General features: G+C 34.7%; 1 protein-coding gene across 2 annotated transcripts in view; it reads left to right on the top strand.

Moving 5' to 3' along the window:
- The window catches only part of SND1 (staphylococcal nuclease and tudor domain containing 1), a 520,505-nt gene that overhangs the window by 215,896 nt on the left and 280,964 nt on the right, over window positions 1-23,645 (top strand). For both annotated transcript variants that reach the window (XM_074193769.1, XM_074193768.1), the window contains one exon: window positions 18,129-18,229. In XM_074193769.1, the coding sequence (XP_074049870.1) occupies window positions 18,129-18,229 (101 nt within the window). The remainder of the gene's footprint in view (window positions 1-18,128; window positions 18,230-23,645) is intronic.

Raw genomic sequence — 23,645 nt, 5'->3', positions numbered from 1 at the left:
CTCAGGTACTCCTGACTCCAGGGCAAGGACTCTGTATTTGCTTCTACAAATCTCAACATTCTGTTTATTTAATGTAAAAAAAAAATCTTCCATTTCTTTGACATTCTGACCTTTACTAAATCTAAATTTCTAAAATCTGCATTTTAATCTTAGCTTTGGTTCTATCTAGACATATTTAACTTTTTAATGTCTCTATAAATTGAAATGATCCGGATTTGAACTCCAGGTACTCCTGACTCCAGGGCCAGTGCTCTATCCACTGTGCCACCTAGCCGCTCCTCCCTTTGTTTCTTATGACTACTTTTGATTAATTTGTTTTTAATTCTACAAATTCATTATCTTCTTATGCTTTATGTTGTACTAGTTTCCAATTTTCATGTTTCTGTTTTAGACATATGATACAGTTATAAATTTTGGTGCTTTTTGTATGACCTTTAAAATGATACCCTTATCCCCAACTCCCTTTTTAAAAAATTGGTCTCTTTTAAAATATTGCATCTAAGGAACCTTTTTTCCGAAATGATAAATTTGTTGGGGAGGAGTGCACACATTGCTTTTATTGAAATAATCTTGTGTTTGCCCTGTTATGTGAATTTTTTGTGACTAATTCATTTGCCAATCTAATCTAGCAATCTTTATATCTTTCTGCCATAACCATTTGTCATTAAGGTTGCATTTAAGTACTAATTTAGTTGATGAACATAACCTTTTTATTCCTAAGTTCTCTGATCAGTTTTCCTTAGCAAGTATATTGCACTGTTTCCAATGCAGAAATTAGAAAAATTTTCTACTTTCTTCTTATATATGCCAAGAATCTGTGGAAGACACAATGTTATGGTTAAACATTAATGCAGTTCCGTAGCTGCCTTTTATAAATTAATTTTTATCACCGGAATGACGGTCTTTTGAATTAGGGAGCCTCTTTCTCACTTGCTGTGTTTCAGGTTTTGGGGCTTTTGTATCCCATGTTTCCCCTGACCTTTTTTATTTTATTTGGTGGTGATGGTGGTGTTTCATTTCTAAGTAGTAAAGAATTGGTGATATGGAATTGCTCCTTAGTAATTTGTCTCTGCTCTCTAAGGTTTCTCTTGCCTCATTATATTTTTCAGTATTGCATTGTATCCTTAGTTTTTTCTTTAAGATGATGCTATCCTTCAATAGAGGAAACCTAGATTCAAATTTCTACTTTTAACACTAGCTAGGGGGACCTAGAAATTTATTTAATTGCTTTTATCCTCAGTTTACTAGGCTGTATTTTTTAAATGGAAACATATTTTATTTTTTTAAACTTAGTTCAAATAATATATATTTTTTTTAATTTCTGTAAAAGCCTCAGTTGTTTCCCCTTGGCAAACTGCAGTACTCTATGTTGAGAAGATTCTTTGTGGAAAGTTCCCTTTTTTTTTTGATGCTATGCTTTCAACCCTTGAGACATGCCCTTTATAAGAGTCCCTCCTATTTCTGTCTCTTATCCATCCCAAAGTTTACTGTTATTTGTGTAGCTCTCTGCTAACTTAGACTATTGCTATTTCTGAGAGTATGCCACCCTTAGAGAGGCAAATAACTATCCCCTGGAAGCATTTTCTCTCAGAAGGTTTTCATTTATGATTCTTTTTTCTTTTATCTGTAATTTTTTCATATTACAATATCTTAATGATTAAAACTGCAGCAAAATTTTTGTGACACCCCCCCCCCCACATAGTACCATGTAATCTTAGGGAGTGTTTTAAAAATCTATTCTTTCTTTAATCAGCTATGGAAAATTATTTGAATGTAGTCTTTAACTAAGAATTTGAAAGTTTAAGTAATGAATTCTTTGGAATCTCCTTTAGGCATTGCTTGAACTGGGGAACAAAAGTAATTTCATAAACTTCAGCTCCATGCTCAAGAAAGTCAAAACAACAAATATCTGTTAAGCAATGGGGATATGAATTTAAACAGTATCAGAGCAGAGGGAGAAAAGAAGGCTGGTTTTCCTGGGCTCTTCCTTGAAAAGGCAGTTCTAGGAAGACTCACAACAGGAGAAAGAGAAAGCCTCCTTGGATGACTACCAGAGCCAGGAGAAGGATGTGCTGTTTTCATTTAACTTGTATAATACCAGGGTCATCTCATGATAGTAAAAGGGAAGGAGGGGGTGGCTAGGTGGTGCAGTGGATAGAGCACCGGCCCTGAGTCAGGAGTACCTGAGTTCAAATCCGGCCTCAGACACTTCATTACCTAGCTGTGTGGCCTTGGGCAAGCCACTTAACCCCATTTGCCTTGCAAAAAAAAAAACCTAAAAAAAAGGGGAAGGAGAGAACTACCAATGAGAATCATGAACCATTGATTTTAAGGTTTTATCAAAGAGACTGAATCTTTACATCTCCTTTGGTAGTGGATACAGTAGAAAAGAAAAACAAAACAATTGTTATTTTTCCCTAAAATTTTTTTTCTAGGCAACCTGATAAATGTATGCTAGAAAAGTTAGGTTGCTTCAAATTAAAGAATCCAGAGTGATCTCTAGGTTCAACTTCAGATTCATAGTATGTATTTTATATAGGATTTAGGATAACTTTTGTTGTTGATACTTTTCACTCCTAGTTTTTCATATAGCATCTTGTTATTATTAACATACATCCTTCTTTAACAGATTTAATTGACAGCAGTTTTTTCTTTCAGAATTGTTTTTTCCCCCTTCTCATTTTTGACAGCAAGTAAATGTACTGACAGCTGGAAGCTTCAGCTGTAACTCACTCATCATATTCTGTTGATAGGTGGTCTTTTGTTGTGTCATTTTAAAAAGATTTCTAAAACTCTTTTATTTTATATGATAATTTCTGATTTTAGTTATGCATGGAGAAACTTTGATTCAGTAGCTTTGATTAGCCTGAACTGAGTACTTCTGGTTTTCTTTATACTAATAGCAGTATCATTAAGCATATCTCCTGTGTCTGTAGGGCTGAATTTGTTGCAGGTTTAACTTGGCCCAAGGTTTGTGTTGACAGATTTAGTTTATTTTCTATCAGTTGTGGCCAGAACATATTAATAACCTTTTAGTTAGCCTCCATTAAGATCATTCTTGGTTGTGGTTTTAGTCCAGAGAGAATATTCACACTCTTAATGGGTATTCCAGTAAGGAGACAAATGGCTATTAGAAGGATTATTGCTGATAGAATAGGTATAGCAACTTTCCTACCCTACCCTCAGCTTTATATCATAATCTTAAATAGTGGGTAAATTGGGTAACGATATTTCACTTTCTTGCTATATTCTAATAATGCTAGCAAAATAATCACTGTCAGCTTTGGTTATGACCAGGAGAAATTTGTATCATTTAGGATAATATGCTCAAAGAAATTGTAGTCTCTTACAAATAGGTTAATTTTGGAAACACTTGTGTTCAGGATTGAGGAGGGTCTTTTATATACTTATACTATATATTAGAAATCTTTGCTTTTTGAATGATGCTGAAAGATTTAAAAAAAAAAAACAGGTAGGTTGAAAATTCCATACCTTTATGCTGAGACTTTTGAGAAAGAGAATTTTTGAATTTTTTATAGCTTATTTATTTGAGGGAAAAACAACTTCCAACTTGCCTAGTTCTCTTGAGTGATGTTAGTTTTTTCAAAATATTGGCTATGTCACTAAAATTATTCTATCTTAGGCTCATTTCTTTGCTTTCCAATCTGATTACATTAAAACAACTAAATTTATTCCTTTGTGGTATACAAATTTCCTCCCATTTTGGGGTTTAATACAAAAAACGTGAAGAATGGGTTCATTAGTCCCTCATTTTTAGTATATGAAAATAGTTTAAAACAGGAAAGTTTGATGGTGTTCACAGTTATGTTAAGTATCATTTTCAAAAAGTATCATCTTCAGAATCTTTCACTAGCTTCCAACTTGAAAAATAACAATCTCTAGGTTTAAATTGGAATAGGTGAGCATAATAAAGCAGTATTTTCCTTCATTTTCTTTTAGAAGTGTGAGACTGGTGAAATATAGTTATATTGTTATAGTGAATTATTAAGGTACCTTTCCTAATATTCCCTTGGTGGGAAAGAGTAAATGAATGTAGGACTTACCCCTCTTGAGATGATAAAGTCATGAATATAGACAAAGTCATAATGACTAGATTATTTGCCAGATTCATTATGGAATTTTGTCTCAAGGACAGCACAATTGAGAGCAAAACATTTTTGGTGTCCCCTTCCTTGAGATGATATTGGCGGACAGGTACAGCAACCAGACCAACTAGAAGTGTCAGGCTGTCAGTGATAAGCCTGCCAAACTGCATTTCCTTGATGTTTATGTGACAAGTAGAGAAAACAGATCTTAACATATGGCAGGCAGGTGGTAGGGGAAGCATCATTATCTACTCTTAAGTGAGATTGGCCATGCAGTTGCAGATAGTGCTGTATACAGGCAGAGGCAGGAATATAGCACTGTGTACCTGGATCAAATGCATCCAACCTTTTTCCTCAAGCCTGTATAATTCACATTAAGGTAAAGGGCACCACTAATTGGTGACACTGATCTTTTACTCTGGGATTTGGGGTGAGTAAAGGAACTTTTAAAGACTAAATCTAACAATGAAAGAATCATGTGAGATTTTATTTCTTTAGATATTTTATATGCACGTATCTTGAATTCTAATTGCAAAATCTTAGAAATATTGATTTTCAAAGGACTTGTAAGAATACTTGAGCAAGAAAATATTAGACTAGTGTGAGTAACTGTGATAAATTTCAGGATATGAATAACTAGATTAAAGGCCTGAAATAGTTTTATCCAAACAATTGGGCCTTCTGGGGCATCTTTCTTTAGAGGGCAGACATATGCATTGGCTAAACAAGGAAACTATAATTATGAGATGAAGTAGCATAACTTTTCTCCCTTTGTTCCTGAGATTCCCCCTCACTCTTAACAATTAGATAGAAAATACAATAGCTTATTATTATTGTCTTAGAGAAATCTTGTACATCTCCTTAAAAGTGTGATGATAGTGCCCTCTACTGTGCCCAGGATACTCCAGAGTCCTCTCAGTCAGCCATGTGTTGGCATTTTGTGTGAGAATAGCTTAAGTTTGTCTCCTATTGCTAAGATGTTGGGTGATTTACAATATGTAGGTGCAATTGTCTGCATCAGTATTTTTCCTTGGTTCTAGGGACAACATTGACATAGTTGTTTGAGAACTATGGACACACAGATAGTCCATTCTTCTTGGCCATTGTAGTTGAAGATCTCTTGATCAGGGGTAATATTTGAGTTTGAGCTAATTTTTGCTTTGAGTGCTAATGCTGAGGGGTTTTTGGTTTTTTGACATTTTGCTTTCCATCTTGTTCATCTTATTTTAAATCTCTCTCTCTCTCCCCCTCTCTCCCTCCCTCCCCTCCCCACCCCTTTCATTTCCTCTTCTTTTCCTTCTCCATCTCCCCCTTCTTTTTTCCTTTTTGGTCCTCTCCCTATCCTGTTCCCCCTCTTGCATAAAAAATAAGTATAGGATGAGAATTATATATTTCAACATCTATTAGATAAGTAATTTTTCTTGATAGTGGAAACAAAGAGAAAAAAATTGCATAGTCCTTGCCCTAAAGGATCCTGTGGTCTAATAGGATTTACATAACCTGGACAAAAAAGTATGAGACAAGGTAGAGGGAGGGCAAAAAAGAGGGTGAAGTTAGAAAAGACTTTTAAGTGAAGAATCAAGGAAGGATTCCTGGACAAAGTGTCATCTGAATTGAGTTTTGTAGGAACAGAATTCCAGCAGGCTGAAACGTGGAGGGAGTATGTTCAAGAAATGAGGAAAAGACAGTGGTATGAGAGGACAGAGCAGTAGTAGAAAATACTATTGTAGATTGACTGGAGTGACTTTTGGTTTCTAAGGGCAGCAGAATGAATAGTGTTAGTTACAGAATTAAGTTGGGGTTATGGTATAATTGGTCTTAAATGTCAGGCTAAAGAAATTGTGAATTTTTTTATAGTAAGTGGGGAACCACTGAAGGTTTTTTTTTTGGGAGGGGAGGTGTATGTATTATAGGGTTATTTTATATATATATATATATATATATATATATATATATATATATATATATATAAAACCTTTTTAGTTTCAAATCTTTAGCAGTTTTCTATAATTTTATATATATATAATTTATATATATATATATATAATTTTAAGACTGTATTTTTTTATCTTACTATGTAATTTATGTAAAATTTTAAGAAAGTTTTTAGGACTACTCACTACCATTCATCATACAAAGATTTACTTGTAACTCCTCCAAGGATTTTTTCTTTTTAGAGTGATTTTATTTCTCCTGACTATAGCTGACCTTGGCAGTTCATAGACAGATATGACTAGGATTGACAGTTGGCTTTGTACTGAAAAAAGGCTCAAACTAGACATCCAAACTCTGGGGAAATGAGAATAGACAATGGTGCTAAAGTTTGGTTAGGGCCACTTAGATCAATTACTGCAGCATTTATTAAACCAATTCAAAGGTCTTTACATGGATCCTGATCTTTATTCATTGTTAAATTATCTTAGGAATGTTTCTAAGTTACCTAATACTTTTAATTACTCTTGGAAATCTCCAGCTATTAGAATGGCTTTCTCAGGTTGTATACATCAGAATCATCCATTTGTCTTCTCACCATACTAAATCAGTTTTGACCAAAGTGCTGTACTACATTAAGAATATATATGGTTCTGGGGCAGCTAGGTGGTGTAGTGTATAGAGCACCAGTCCTGGAGTCAGGAGGACCTGAGTTCAAACCCATCCTTAGACAGACATTTAATAATTACCTAGCTGTGTGGCCTTGGGCAAGCCACTTAACCCCATTTCCTTGCAAAAAACAACAACAACAACAACAACAACAAAGAATATATATCGTTCTAAAACTGATCCAGAAAGTATTCTATTGATCTGTGCTAAATAGATAATCAGTTGGTTTTACTTTTTTTGGATTATTAGATACTAGACTGACTCATTTTGGTGTGGGGTTCACAAAATATTTTTCCATGAAATTTTAGAATATTTCCTCTGTTGTAGATTTTTTTCTTTTCCTTTTTGAGGGGGAATTTGTCCCAGGGTTGAGCAACAGGACTTGTCTTTTATTTTTTCTTTTCTGGTTGTGAGAAGTGGTTGTTTTTTTAGTGCCAAGTACCTGTCTTTTTCTTCCTTGTTAACTTGTTAACTTCCATGTTAAATGCATGTTTCTATGCTATCCTACTTTGTAATCTCATTGAATCCCTATGATTCTGTTTAGTTTCTGCCTTTGATCTGTTCAGCTTTCTGATCTATAGTTGTTTTCATAGCTCTTCTAGGTCAGAGGCAATCTTCTGCAAATTAGTACATCCTTGACTATTAACAGGTTGCTTCATTAAATTATAGTACTGGAAGTTGCTTTTCTCTAGTTTTTGGTTTCCTTTTGTATAAAAATGAATTTGATTCTTGAAGGTCTAAGGTCTTCACTATGTTCTAATCTTTGACCTTAAGAAAACAATTCTCTCCTTTTTTTTCTCTAAAGAGCCATGTTGAAGATACATTGGAGGTCAGAATAAATTTGCTTAACAATTTTCATAAGGGCATAGAATTAGAATTCATGCATAGTTTATACAGTATGTATTCAAATAACAATAGTTTTTAAAAATTTCTTCCTTCTCACTATTCTTTTGCCACAATTAATTCCGAGACTGTACATGTGTAATGTATTACAGCAAAATAATTCTTTGGCTATCAGAAGTACTTACCAAATTACTATTGTTGCTTTTTTAAAGTTTATCCTCTTGCTTCTTTTCAGACCTTATATTTGGTATGATACCAGTTATATACTACCAGGCTTTGAGTTTATCAGGTTGATGGGGATATCTACTTAAATTCTCCTGTCAGTTGGAGCTGCTTAGCATCTACATAGGTTCCATATTAAGCAGAGGTTTGGATTTTTTTTTTTTTAGTGTTTTTCATTTTTTTTCAAGGCAATGGGGTTAAGTGGCTTGCCCAAGGCCACACAGCTAGGTAATTATTAAGTGTCTGAGGCCGCATTTGAACTCAGGTTCTCCTGACTCGAGGGCTGGTGCTCTATCCACTGTGCCACCTAGCCACCCCTTAAGCAGAGTTTTAAGAAAAATTCCTCTTCCTTCAAGACAGATTAAAAACCTCTTTCTCTTCATTAGGTAATATATGTTCAGAGGATTGTCAGAAATACTGCAAAGAACCTCCTTGATTGCTTATTTGAATTTGGTAAAATTATAGATTTATTTACCATTGATGAAATGACTTGAAATAGTACTGACTATATGGGGGAAGTAGGAAGTATGATAGTTAGAGAAGCAGAATAAACAATTGTGAATAAACTGTTAGCTCTAGCACCTAATTATAATAGTTTCGAAATAGAATGTTTTTCTGGAAATCATATCCAATTACTTTAGATTTAGGACATGAAGAAATTACTGACTTGTATATACTTCTTTATATCTTTTAAGAACTTCTTGAATTTACAATGTTACTTTTTTATTCAAAAAGAGGCATAAGACTTTCAGAAATCTTAATTTGCCTTAATCTTTTTTTTTTATGATTTTCACTGCCTTTCCTGTATTTTCTTACTCTTTAGACTCAGGGTTGACTGACTATATCAGAATCATTTCCTCTTCTAAAGATACAATGAATTTGGGCAGAGAGCATTCAAACTATTTAAGTAGGATAGCCAAGCTTAAATAGGGACTTTGGGACAAGAGAGGCAAGTTTTGCTATATTGAGAATGAGATATGTTGACAAAAACTTGTATTTTTATAATTATCATTTATAAAATGATGACACTGAACTGTGGGTTCTTTTGGTATATATGTGGATTCTCTTGAACACTGAATCCCAGAGTACTATGTTGGTCTTTTACCCATTATGTTATTCCTGTATTATATGATTGTATCAGGTAGAGGAAAGACTCCTTGAGTCTTTTTTTCTTTTGTTCTCTCTATCTCTCTTACCTGGCACGTAATTTAATGAGTAATTGTTGCTTGACTGATCATTCAATTTATACTTGATAAATTATAGTGTTTATGGTCCTTTCTGTTTTTAAATTTTAGATACCATCCCCTTTGAAAAAAGAAATGTCAAATTCTAGGTCTTATTCTAAGAATTCTGTTTAAGGGGCGGCTAGGTGGTGCAGTGGATAGAGCACTGGCCCTCGAGTCTAAGTTATGAGACCGGATGATATGTGAAAGCCCCAAATTAAAGAGCACTGGGCTTAGTTTTTTTAAAGAAATCTTTCAGATGTACGTGATGATAATAATAGTGATGATATCATATATATTAGTACTTTAAGGTTTACAAATGCTCTTCATTTAATCTAAGATTGTGGGAGGTTTTCTCATTATATTTTAAAAGTAATGTTTATTCTTAGCTTTTTTTTTTTTTTTAGGTTTTTGCAAGGCAATGGGGTTAAATGGCTTGCCCAAGGCCACATGGCTAGGTAATTATAGTGTCTGAGACTGTATTTGAACCCAGGTACTCCTGACTCCAGGGCTGGTGCTTTATCCACTGCACCACCTAGCCGCCCCTATTCTTAGCTTTTTTTTTTTAGAAACACTTCAGATACTAAAGGTTAAGGACCTCATGTTAATTGATTTCTCTCTTTCAACTTATTTTGTTTTGCTCCTGTGTTCTGAGCTGAGTTGCTAAGGAAGACAAAGATTTTGAATGGAAAAGATTGAACTACTTCAGTTTAGAATCTAAATAGAGGGGAGATAGATGGGTATGGAAGTGGGAAATACATTGTGGAGGATAGACAATAGATGTTAGTCTAATTTGTTGTGTGCTTTAAAATACTGAATGTGAACTAAATCTGAAAAGTGAAGTTGAAGTTAGATCTTTGTAAGTCCTTAAATATCAAGCTTAGTATTTTTATTTGATCCAAGAAATAATTCAGGAGCCATTGAAGTTGTTTGTTTTTTTTTTTGTTCGTTTTTTGGGGGGGGGTTTAAGGGGGAATATAGGCAGTTATATTTTTTTGTTCTGCTTTTGGTTTTTTTAGAAATGAAGTGATATAATGAGCAAGTGATTTTAGTAGTGACAGATTGGAGCTAGGGAGACCAGTTAGCAATTCTTACAACAATTCAGGCAAGAGGTAAATAAGACTCTAAACTATGTTAGTGTCCATCTGAGTGGATAATGAGAAGCAAATGGGCATACATATTAGATATTAGAAGAGAGAGAAAGGGGGACAGAAAAGGAAGTAGAGTGAGGGGGAGGAAGGAGAAAGGATAGAAAGAACCTTTATTAAGCATTTAAATATGTGAATAAAATTGTGTATCTTGTCCCCTTTGACTTGATCTATTCACTGAGGCTGTCATTGAAAAGTGAATGCTCTGTTGTTGACCTCTTGACCTGACTTAATCTATATGCCAAGTTCTGGGGAATATAGAATATATAGAATATAGAAAGAGAAAAATTGAGCTCATCCACCAGTTGATAGAAAGTTAAGTTGCAGATTAGATGTAGAGCCCCTGGAGTCCTGAGATTCTGGTGGTTAATTTCTGAAGGGGTTCTGAATTGGCTTTGGCTAGGGTGATATCCTTATTCCCATGATGGTAGAATATAGAAGACTTGGGTGGTGAGGGTTCAGAAAATTAAAGTTGATATCCAAGTTTTGAACCTGCGTGATGAAGAGTGGTGGTGGTCTTTGAGTTGGAGGTGAGAGAGTTGGGAGTAGAGATGATAGATGAGTTATATTTTGGACATGTTGAATTTGAAGTATTATAGGGATATCTAGATAGGGGAGCAAGCAACTTGAAATGCAGGACAAGCATTCTAGTGACATTATGGTTTAATATAGAACTAGGTATCATCTACATAATACTATCAATGTAACTCATAAAAGCAAATTTAATCATCAAGGAACAAATGCACAATGCTCCTGCGAAAGAGAAGTGAACTATCCAAGAGAATGGGAAGAAAACATGGAAGGTAGGAAGTTGTGACAAACATTGTAGACTGGTGAAAGAAAGGTCACTAAGCCTGAGCTCCTATAGTTAGTTATTGTGGAATTATTGTCATGAAACTGTTTACATTAGAAGCCAGGGAGGGAAGGTTGATCTTGAGGGATATAATGAGCAGTCAGAAGTTGAGGTGATATATTTGTAGACTGTGGAGAGATTAAGAGGAGAGAGAAAATTATCAGTGATACTTAGGTGTGTGCAGGAAGAATCCTGGACTTCTCCTGACTAGGGATCCAGAAGAGAATAGATTAAGAGCCACAATAAAAAAAATCAATTCCTATATATACTAAAGATTTCATAATTTGCCTTTTCCTTTTGAGTTATTTGGAAGATCATCTAAGGAAAAAATGGCCCTTTTTGTCAGTCTTGTAGGCATGAACTCTTGGAAAATGTCTGTTTTTTCTCCCCATAGAATCTTTGATAAATTGTCACTAGTGAGAGATCTTTTCTCTGTGCTTGTGTTAGTCTCAGCTTTGTGTCAGCTGCTGAAGGGCTGAGGTCACTCCTCTTGTCCTATCTGTCCTTAGAAGAGGTATTGGCATTGACAAGTACAAGGTCACTTTGAGATTTGTTTAGCTCATTTTAAAACAAAAGTTTTGTGTTTTTTTCCCTTCCTTGTTTTGTTTGTGGAAGTGAAATCTCGAGGTTGTTAGAAGAATTCTGAAATATTATAAGGATATGTGAGCTTATTCCTGCCATTTCATCACTCCCTCAACATTCATTGAATTGCCATTTCATTCTTCAATCACAGAACTTTTATGCACTCTCTGTTTTGGACTAGGACATTCTTAGCTCCATGGCATGGGATTTTTATAGAAGAAAAAAGGATAAACTTGGAATAAACTTGGACCTGTTGACCTGACTTAATCTGAAATTTCTTTATGGATTGCTCCTCCTTCCTTTTCCCTTTCCTCCAAATTAATTGATTTAATGATAGTTTTTTTTTTTGGGGGGGGGTGCCAGCATGACTAACTGAACAATCAAGAGAACAATTAATTGACTTGTTTAATCAAAGACAATCATTTATTGTATGACTTTTGGAAGATTTTTCTTTCATGGGAACTAATTTGAAGAGAGACTATGGCCTACCATCTTTCTCTATCCCCTCTGTACTTGTAAATACTATTTTTCTAAAGGTGACTATATCATGCCAATAGATATAGTTTAGTTGTTGCTTTGTCTTTTGGGGGAAAGGCTTCTACTCCTACCTTCCTGTTCTACTTAAGCCTTTTCTTTTCAAGATTCTCAACTTTTTCTTCATTCTGAACTTCAGTGGAATTATTAGGTCTTGGTTGTAATTTCATTTTACCCTTTGGGGTCATTTTTATATGTATTTTCCTTCTCTTTTGTCTTATGACAGTATTATGAGCAGAAAAAAATAATTTCTACCCTTTAGTGACTTCCTCCTTGTCAAGACTCTTATTTCCAAAACATGATTTTTAGACCAGGCATTTGAATAAGTGCTCTGTCAGGAAGAATTTGGAATCAGCCATTCCTTTTTGTACTACCATACTTGTTTTAAAAATGAGTTTTTGAGGAGTCAACAGTTTGAAAGGATAGTAATGATGTTCACTCACTGTGTGACTGATTTGACAACTGAGTATCTTGTCTCCTTTTACTTGATCTATTCACTGAGGCAGTCATTGAAAAGTGAATGCTCTGTTCTTAAGTATTCAGGGATGGTTTCTAGTCACTTAATATATCTTCTTATTGGTAGTTTTTTTCAGGCATGACTGTGACTGAGCAATAAAGAATTTGCAACTCTATTCACTACCTGGGCTTGTAAAAATATGTACCTTGCTTATATATCTTTTAATATGAATTAAAATCTTATTTTTATAGTTATGTTCTCATATTTATTTAGGAATTGTTCCCTCTTACCTCTACAAATATACATACTTATGAGATGTGTCATATTTTGCCTTACCAGCTAACTCTACACATAGCATCATCTAAGGCTTTACTTGAAGTCAAGAAGTCTGTTCCACTTCACAGAAGCACTCTTACTTGATATTTACCAAGATGAGTGTGTAATTTTTACTTTTGCATATCTGACTTCTGGGCTGCAATGAAAAATTCCCTTTCAGCACAGAAATGGAATAGCTTATAGGCATATGGGGGTTTTGGTGACTATTATTTAAGATCAGGTCCAGAAACAAATAGAAAACATATGAATATGGATGCTTGGTGATCTCCTGTGTGTCTTAGTCCTTTGTCTTCTAAGAGGCACATTCCATTTTTGCCTATGAGATATGCCCAAACCTGACAGCCTATACCCATTTCAAGATTTTACCTATGAATTATAATCCAGTCCTTATAGGATATGCCCCCTTAGGGCAGTGAGCAACATACCCAGAGAATGAGTTTCTGTGTTTTTATATTGGTGAAAAGGGTTTCTGCTACCCCAGGTATTATCACTGCTGCTGATTTTGAACTCCATTTTGAACTTATTTTCATTGGTGGGAAACTTCTATGCTATCTTTCACCTTGGCTTAGGATCTTTTTATTACAATTATTTGAGAAGACTGAGGAGGACAGGATGGCTTTGTAGTGTCATACTCTGTACACTTAGAGCCCTCTTTGAACTCCTTAGTCTTTTAGATCTTGGTACACTTGCATATTTGTAAGGTTTTTACAGTAAGCCCTAGTCAGAAATTGAATAAGCAAGCAAAATTGTTACTCTGTGTTCAAAAAGAGAAGAGTAAAATTTTTTGTCATCTCTGAGGTACCACCTCACACCACTCAGACTGGCCAATATGACCAGAAAGGACAGTGATCAATGTTGGAAGGCCTGTGGGAAATCTGGGACACTAATACATTGCTGTTGGAGCTGTGAATTTATCCAACGTTTCCCAAAGGGCAACAAAAATATGCATCCCCTTTGATCCAGCAATACCACTACTGGATCTATACCTTGAAGAGATTATGAAAAAGAGTAAAAACATCACTTGTACAAAAATATTCATAGCAGTCCTATTTGTGGTCCCAAAGAATTGAAAATTGAGTGCCCTTCAATTGGGGATTGGCTTAATAAACTGTGGTATATGTATGTCATGGAACACTACTGTTCTGTTAGAAAAGGGATGGACATTTAGGGAAGTATGGAAGGATTTGCATGAACTGATGCTGAGCGAAACGTGCAGAACTAGAAAAACATTATATACCCTAACAGCAACATGGGAGTGATGATCAACCTTGATGGACTTGGCTCATTCCATCAGTGCAACAATCAGGGACAATTTTGAGTTATCTGTGATGGAGAATACCATCTGTAGAGAAAGAATTGTGGGGTTTGAACAAAGACCAAAGACTATTACCTGTAGGTAATAGTAATTGTAATTTAGAAAAAAAAAACCCGACATGTTATTATGTAATTCAGCTATTTCTTATACTTTATTTTTCTTCCTTAAGGATATGATTTCTCCCTCATCACGTTCAGCTTAGATCAATATATACAATGGAAACAATGTAAAGACTAACAGAATGCTTTCTGTGGGGGGTGGGGTTGAGGGAAGCAAGAATAGTGGGGAAAAAATTGTAAAACTTAAAATCTTTCTTAAAAATAGTTCTTGACTTAAATTTCTGTCAAAATTCTGGAATATATTTCTTAAAAAAGATTGAACATAGAGGATAGGAAGTAGTGATCATAGGGAACCAAATGACTTCTACAAGAACTCATGGTAGACAAATTTCATTACTTCTTTTTGACAGCTATTAAATTAGTAGATCATGAGAATGCAGTACTTAAAATTTCCTTGGATTTTAGGAGGGGATTTTGTTGTTGTTGTTGTTGTTTGTTTTGCAAGGCAATAGGGTTAAATGACTTGCCCAAGGTCACACAGCTAGGTAATTATTAAGTATCTGAGGTTGGATTTGAACAGGCCCTCCAGATTACAGGACCAGTACTCTATCCACTGCACCACGTAGCTGCGTCTTTAGCAAAGGATTTTAAGATATTATTCTTGTATAAACAGACCAAAGAAACAGAATAGATGGTTTTGCCATTAGATGAATTTAAAACTGATTGATTGGCCAAATTCAAGAAGTAGCAATTAAAGCTTCATTTCAGTTTGGAAAAGGGTACATAGGCTCATGAACCTTTTTCCAAGTTGCAGTGGATTGTGCTTGGTCATTGCTTAGTCATTGGCTAGCAACCATCCTAAGCTTTAGATGTCAGGGTATTGTAAATAATAGATTTAGAAAAAAAATAGATATATTTAATTTGTTAGAATACAACTCTCAAATACAGGGTAATGATATGCATTGACAGTTGTGGGGCATCTAGACCATGCCTTATATACTCCTTTTTTCCTCAAGGGGGCAAATGATAAAGTGATAGCAGACTGAGTTCAAGTAGTATCAAGTGAAGCATTCACCAAATCATGGAGATCCTGGGGTCTTCTTTGTAGGTGCTATTTGTGGGTCCTGGGAATTCAAAGGAACACCTCACTAATATTTCATCTTCCAAATGCATGAAACAAAAGGGATGTTCTGTGGAGGAGTATTTCTTAACTCTTATGGTTTAATAATATCCTAAGTCTCACAGTTTAGGAAATTCTATATTGCAAGGCATATAATAGCACTGGTTTTGTCGTAGCCTTCGATGGCCCTGTACTTTATAACATTTATTTTTAATACTTGTAAAATTATAGCATCTTTATCAGATTTTCAGATGACATAAACCTGAGAGTGATATCTGCTATACTGAAAGATAGCCAGCATCAAAAATTTTGATCATCTAGGGCATTGTGCCAAATCAAATAATATAAAATTTGTTAGTGATATAATATAAAGTCTTAGATTTGGGTTAGAAAATTTATCTTTAGAAGTACAAGATGAATGAGGAATGATTAGAAAAAAGTTCTTTTATTGAACCACATGCTCAATAGGATGATTTGACTAAAAATAAAGCACATATGATCTTGAGCTCCATTAACAAAGAAGGTCTGACTTATAGAAATATGATGGTGCTTCTGATCTTTATCTGGTTTAGATCACTCTTGGTCGTTTTGTTCAATGCTGGGTACCACTTTCTAGGAGTATTTATAAACTGGAGAATTACCAAAGGTGGCTTTCAAGGATATAGTCTTGAGCAAAGAAATCTCAAGTGGGGCATGCTAGTCTTCAAGTATTTGAAGATTTGTCAGGTGAAAGATGTTATATGACTTGTGGTATTTTGCTTCAGAGGGCTGAGCAGTGGGTGGAATGTTCAGAGGAGGTCTGTAGGAAAACCTTCCTTACAAATATAGCTGTCCCAAAGTGGAGTGGACTTACTCTGGAGGTATAATGCCTTCTCATTGGAGTTCTTCAAGCAGAGAATGCTGACTAGTTGTCATATTTGCTTTAGAGAAAATCTTTTTATTAAGGTATGAGTTGGAATACTATAACATTTTATGCTTTTAAACATTTTCTTACCAAAAGAAACAAAATGAGATTTGAGTTCTGTCCTATGCTGTTTTGGATTAGGTAAAGATAAAACCTTTGTGGTGTGTGGAATGAAGTGTAGGAAGGGAATTGCCTGATAATCTTCTGGTAGCTAGGTGGCTAATGGATAAGAGGTCAGAAGATGCCTCTTCCTGAGAGTTACTAGCTGTATAACCCTTTTCCTCATCTGTAAAGTGAACTGGAGATGGAAATGGTAAACTAGTTCAGGATCTTTGTCACAAAAACCCCAAATGGGCTCATGAAGAGTCCAAACACGACTGAAATTAGTGAAGCCACAAATCTTCTGTAACAAATGTTTTCCAGCCTGAAGAGAAAAAGACATAGATATATATCTTCCTTTATCATAATGTTCAGACTAAATATCCTAACAGAAATTGGGAATCCAGTAGACTCATTCAATAACCTTTTGTACACTTGTATTATATAGGGATAGAGTAGGAACAAAATGCTAAGGGTAAGAGGGAAAATGTATTGCAAGAAGGAATTTTACCATAGTTCACATGAGTGAGTTAAGTCATCACTGAGTTCTGATTATGTAAAAATTGTCATGTTCACAGTAACTATAAGAAAAATCTGAATTGATGTCAAATAAAGCAAAAGATAGTTCTTTAAATAGGAAATATTCTAACATAAGCACATTCATATGAGATTTTTTCTTGTTTACTGCTTATAATTTATTTGCCCGCAAAAAAATCACATCTTTTTGTAGTTAGTACACTTACATATGTTGTTTTGATGAGTTTTTTAAAAAGAAATCAAAAGTATGTATGTGGAGAAATATCTCATGTATGTAGATATATATATATATTAATAAAAATGTCCATATTTGCTTGAAATCTCATCTATTTTCATTTGTATTCATGAAGTCATGTATGCATAAATACATTACAGAGTTTCATATTTGTGAGGATTGGTAAACTTAGTCATGTCTACTAGTCTAACTCCCACTTTTTAAAAAATTTTATGTAAGGCGGGGAAGTTAAATGACTTGCCCAAGTTACAGGCTAGGCAATTATTTAGTATCTGAGGCTAAATTTGAACTCAGGTCCTCCTCACTCCAGGACCAGTGCTCTATCCACTGAGCCACCCAGCTGCCCTCTGACTCCTATGTTTTAAAGGTGTGACAGTGGACTACTTTTCAACCTAGCAATTGACTGGATTGAGAGACTAAAAATTTTCTATGTCTGATCTTCATTGTTTAAATGAAATTTTTTTTCCCTCTAAATCATTCCCAGCAAAGATGAACTTAAAGCCTTAAACCATTTGATATCCAGTATCCTATAATCTTTTTCTTGTCACTGGTCTATAGGATTTGTAACTTTGCATATTTAAAATTGTCATGTTTTAACCTTAAATGTTCTGTTTGCCTTTATTTTCATTCAAATTATTATATAACTATCAGAATATGCCTCTGGTCATAGATTTTATGTTTTTAAAATCAGAGTACAGTGGAAAGTATTTTTTTGTTCTCCTGGTTCTCCTTTAATTGTTAGATCTTAGGCAAGTCACTTCCCTTGTACTCTAAGCACTTAACCTCATTTGTAAAATTAGGGAATTGGACAATGCCTAAGATTTTTTTGCTCAGATCTACAAGGTTATGATCAAAAGGAATTATAGTAACCCCCTATTATTTTCAGATAAATGATATTCAGGGATAATTTTGTTAGGTTTATTCAGCCCTAACACATTTTTTTTTTCATTTCAGGTCAATGTGACTGTGGATTATATCAGACCAGCCAGTGCAGCCACTGAAACCATACCAGCCTTTTCAGAGCGTACTTGTGCTACTGTCACCATAGGAGGAATGTGAGTGAATTTGCAGGCTATAAATTAGTCAGCTGCCCCATAGGAATAGAGAGAAGGAAATATCTGACAGCTCCTTTTAAAAGGTGGCATATAATTGCTATATGCCTGTGAAGGACTATATATTTGCAAGTTATTTTCAGGTTGCTTATTAGCTACTCACATAATTTCATTATTATTATTTTAGAGATATGAGGATCTGACTATATTCATGTTTCTGTGTGAAATATATAACTACTATTAATAGTGCCATTTATTGTATGTACTCTATGTCTTTAGGTACTATACCATAAGTATTGATTCTTTACTCTTTGGTTGCATTTTTTAAAATTGGAAATGAAAAACAATGAAGACAAGTGCTTATTTTTTCAGTACAAAAATGGATAATAATTATTTATAGATTTTTGTTTTCATTGTTAGAGCCATCAAGGGCTATTTTTACGGGATTTTTGTTGGTTAGAGATTAGAGAGAAGCAGACTTTTATGGATTTGTGTGAAAGGGAATGAGGTTTCTTGTTGGGCTAGACTTCCACAATGAATATTGAAATAATCAGACAATTCCCAATAGTAATCCTCACCTATATAAGATATATTAGAAGATAATTGTTTCCTCTTTTATTTAACACTTTTAAATGCTGTTTGTTGTCAAAATGATATTTTTCTTTTCTTCTGAGGGCCATTATGGAAGAGAGGAAAAAAAATAGATTGCCTCATCATATAGTGGAATTATCTTATTAAAATTACAGTGAAGCTTGTTCAGATAAAAATCCTGTTGTTCATGATTCTACCATGAGGATTTAGCCTTCAAAGCTACCTTGCTTTTCTTAGCTCTAGACACATGACATCTAAGACATCTTAACACAGAATTGTTACTCCTTATTTCCCTCTTATCCAGGCTAGTTTTGTTTACTTTTTGACATATCTGGAATGGAGTGTCTGCTGCTGTATTTGCCATCATATATTTATTTGTCTTCTCCATATTGAAAGCACTTTCATCTCTACACAGAATACACCATACCTTAAAGAGTTTTTTTCAAACCTATGCATCACGTCAACATGATTTGACTTTTCTAATGGTATCCAATTGACTGATTGTGATTACAGAGGCCCTTGCGAGAAGCTACCTGTATTCTAAAATCTCTTATGCTTTTCATTCACTTTTCAAGCCTTACATGGATTATCTAGATTCAGGATTGTTATTTTCCCTTCTCCAGAAATAGATTTTATTTTTGGATAGACTGTATGCTGCCCTATTTCAGAAGGACCTTGAAGTCAAATTCAGTAGTTCTCTTAGTCCTGTGAGTCTCAGAAAATATCATTTAAGGTATAAATCTATCTTTTTTTTGATGACTGTATTTAAGGCAGTTTTGTTGGGTTAGAGGGGACAATTAGGTGAGATCAGTGGATATCTGGGCCTGCAGTCAGGAAGATCTGAGTTCAAACCTCAGGCTCTTGCTTGTTCTGTGACTCTGAGCATGTCACTTAGCCCCATTTGCTTTAATACACTGGAGAAAAAAAATCCCTTATGGGGTCACAAAGAGTTGGACACAATAAACTATTGAACAACAACAATTTGGTTAGAACTATAATAAATTTGTACTTAACTCAAATTCAGAACAAAGGACTCTGAAAACTGAGCAGTGGTAGATTTTCACATTTGTATATAGAAAATAGCTGAAATCCCATTTACTGCCCAATTAATTTCACAAAAAGTTAAAAGTCTAATCATGCTCCAGTATTGAAGGAGAATTCAAGAAGCATATTTGAAATATGGGGTGTATTTAGTCTTGAGCAAAGAAATCTCCGGTGAGGCATGCTAGTCTTTGTGTATTTTTTCAGTCATTTCCTACTCTTCATTTGGAGTTTTCTTGGCAAAGTTAGTAGAGTGGTTTGCCATTTTCTTCTCCAACTCATTTTATGGATGAGTAAATTGAATCAAACAGGGGTTTAGTGGCTTGCCTAAAGTCACAATACTAATAATAAGTGTCTTGAGGCCAGATTTGAAGTCAGAGAGAGAGGAATTTTCCTTACTGTAGTCCTGACACTCTATATGCCCAGCTGTCTGGATTAACATATTCCTTGAGGAATTTTTAAAAAGATAGATTATCAAAGGTTCTGTGTCAATGTTTTTGTACTTGGTGATTCCCTCTTGGGCAGTAGGTCACATTGTCCTCTGATCCTTAATATCAATGCACAGAGAAGTCAGTGAGATGAGTTTATTAAAGAGATCCTAAGCCCTAGGTAAAAATGTAAAGGAGAAATGTTTTCGCGTTTCTCATATACTTATAATCTGAGTTAATGCTTGTATCTTAAGGTTGAGTGAATGACTTCACAATTAAACTAATCTTTTTATCTTCACTCTATTATGCTGTAGTTATCTTTTTTTGGAAGGATCACTTTTTCATCCCTTACCCTCTGAGGAATCAATGAAATGCTATAATAAATTAAAATTTTTCTTGACTAACTTGTTGTTGGTATTCAGTTGACTGATTGTGATTATAGAGGCCCTTGAGAGTAGCTACCTGTAGTCTAAAACCTTTTTTGCTTCTCATTCACTTTTCAAGCCTTATATGGATTATCCAGATTTGGGATTGTTGTTTTTATGGAACTGTATTGTTAATCAAAGCAATCTAAAGACTAAAAAAAAAAAACCCCAAAGACAAAGCCTGAATCCTTCCTCATTCTTTTGTTCCTGGATAAAGAATTAACTTATCAAGCTGTCAAGTTGTTGTTTCTTGTTAATCACTTTTTATTGTATTTAAGACATTTAAATAACTCTTCTTCTGTTTTAGTGATCTTTGTAATTATATTTCCTCATTAAAAACTCATCCTTTGATACTCACAGAAATCTTCAGTGAAGACCAAGGGGTTTTCTTGGGTTACCTATTTCTGCCCATAGCCATCTAATGTTCTTTCAATTCCTTTTAATTTTGTTTAAATACCCATATTTTACTTCACTTTATTTTATTTTGAACTTAACAAATTCTAAACAAAGTAGAATAGAAAAAAAATTGGGCAAGAAACTTAAGAATCTCATTTATATACAACTTTTCAAGCTGTCCAGCTTAGGGCTTTTGTTTTCCTTTGTACATTGGATGATTTTCTTTTTGGAAAGTGGGTAGCTTGTGTGAGTGTATACTGTTAAACAGTTCTGGTTATTCCTGTGATGAACTCACTATTCCCCTCTAAAGTGAAAGTGTATAAAGAAAACATTTATTAAGAAATAATTACAACACAAAGTAAGAGATAGAGACAGATCTTTAAAGGCCATGTGGGTTTTGGGCACCACAGAAGAGTTGTTGAATAACTTGCCTGTAGAAGGTCAAAGATAAAAACCCCAGTAAAGCCAGATTCTCCTTAAGATAACTCTCCTTGGAATCCATGGGAGGGGTGTTTTTTGGGGAGTGGTCCAGGTCCTGTATTGGAAGGTTTGCCTTTTGTGAGTGATAAGGGTCTTTCTTGTATAGGAGAGATTACTTCTGGAAGTGTGAGATTTTCCTTCAAGAATGGTAGTTTAAAAGAAATTAATTGTTGTCATTCTGTTTGGTGGTTGGTCTTTTTAATGTTCTCTAATCCTGTAACCTAAGACCAGAATGGCACTGAAGCATCCCTTCATTGTTTTGAAGCCTGGCTGGTTGTAAATAGCTCTTGTTTGAAAGAAGCATAAGCATTGCACAAGAGATGAGTAGTAATAGGGTAGGTTTAATTTAGAAATGTCTGTTTAGCCTACAAAATTCCCTCTGTCTTATGAATTGGCTTCAACTGCCTTTATTGTTACTGTTGGTTCTACCTCCACAATTTCTCTTTAGTGCCTATTGTTTCTTTAATCTCATTATTTCTTTAACATGTTTAAGTTAACAAGTCTAAAACTTTCATTTCTTTCTGAATATATGACTTTGCTGAACAATCATCATGAAATGCTATCAGAAGTCACTAAGTCATGGTTAATCAGCTTTCATTAAAACTTTCTAAGAGGGGCGCCTAGGTGGTGTAGTGAATAGAGAAGCGGCCTTGGAATCAGGAGTACCTGGGTTCAAATCATGTCTCAGACACTTAATAATTAGCTAGCCATGTGGCCTTGGGCAAGCCACTTAAACCCATTGCCTTGAAAAATCTAAAAACAAACAAAAAACTTTCTAAGAAGGTTTGTGTGTGTGTGTGTGTGTGTGTGTGTGTCTGTGTGTAAGTAACTGTACAGGTATATGCACACACTCACCTTCCTGGATCCTTCTATCTTTCCATATTCTACATAGTCTTGATGCAGGGAATTATGGACATTGCAAAAATTGTGATTAGAAATAAATTTTGTGGAAGAAAAAATGTTGTTTGTACCCATCTGGGGAACTCTGTTTTCAAAGTGACTCCACTCCAGATGGGAGTGGCCTTGGATTGCTCATCTTCTTCCACCTATCTGACCTTGGCTGTTGATGGGTCAAGTTTATGCTGGCATGACAGGAAATGACATGTTGGACTTAGAAGTCACACACTTTGGGACAAGAAGGACCAGTACATAGCTTGCCTATTGGAGAATAACTGGAGCCAGGTGCTAGACCACTCCCCAAGCACCACCCTTGTCCAACCCACTTTAGATGTGCCTTTATGTCCCAAAGAGAAGTCCCAGTCCCCTTTTCACTCTCCTTGATCCTACATTCCCCTTTCAAGGATCTCTCTCTCTCTCTCTCTCTAGCTACATGATATGCATCATATGCAATCTTGTCATTTTTGTATTGTTTATCTAGAGAAGTATACAGGTTATGCTTCCTCCAGTTTTATCTTGTCATGAAAACAGTTAAAAAGTTTAAAAAGAGCCAGGTCTCAGACTGCATCCAGTGCCATCTGCAGTCAGTTTGATCTCTATCTTGCTAGTGGACTCAAATGGCTCTTGAGTAAAAAGTGAAGGTGGTATTTTGCATCTATATTCATCAGGGAGATAGGTCTGTAATTTTCTTTCTCTGTTTTAACTCTTCCTGGTTTAGGTGTCAGCACCATATTGGTGTCATAGAAAGAGTTATGCAGAATTCCATCTTTCCCTGTTTTCCAGAGTTTATATAGAATTCGAACCAATTGTTCCTTAAATGTTTGGTAGAATTCACCTGTGAATCCATCAGGCCCTGGAGATTTTTTCTTAGGGAGTTCAGTGATGGCTTATTGAATTTCTATTTTTCTGAGATTGGGTTGTTTATATATTTAATCTTCTCTTCATCTAACTTGGGCTTTAATTTCCTCCTTGGTGGTAAGTTCACCTTTTTCATTTATGATACTAGCAGTTTGGTTTTCTTCTTTCTTTTTTTTTAATTAAATTGACAAGAGGTTTATCAATTTTATTGGTTTTTTCATAAAACCAAATCTTGGATTTATTTATTAATTCAACAATTTTTTTTGCTTTTGCTTTTATTAATTTCTCCTTTAATTTTTATAA

Source organism: Macrotis lagotis, chromosome 7 (assembly GCF_037893015.1).
Source record: "Macrotis lagotis isolate mMagLag1 chromosome 7, bilby.v1.9.chrom.fasta, whole genome shotgun sequence".
Classification (NCBI taxonomy): Eukaryota; Metazoa; Chordata; class Mammalia; order Peramelemorphia; family Peramelidae; genus Macrotis; species Macrotis lagotis.
This window is presented reverse-complemented; position numbering and strand designations above follow the sequence as displayed.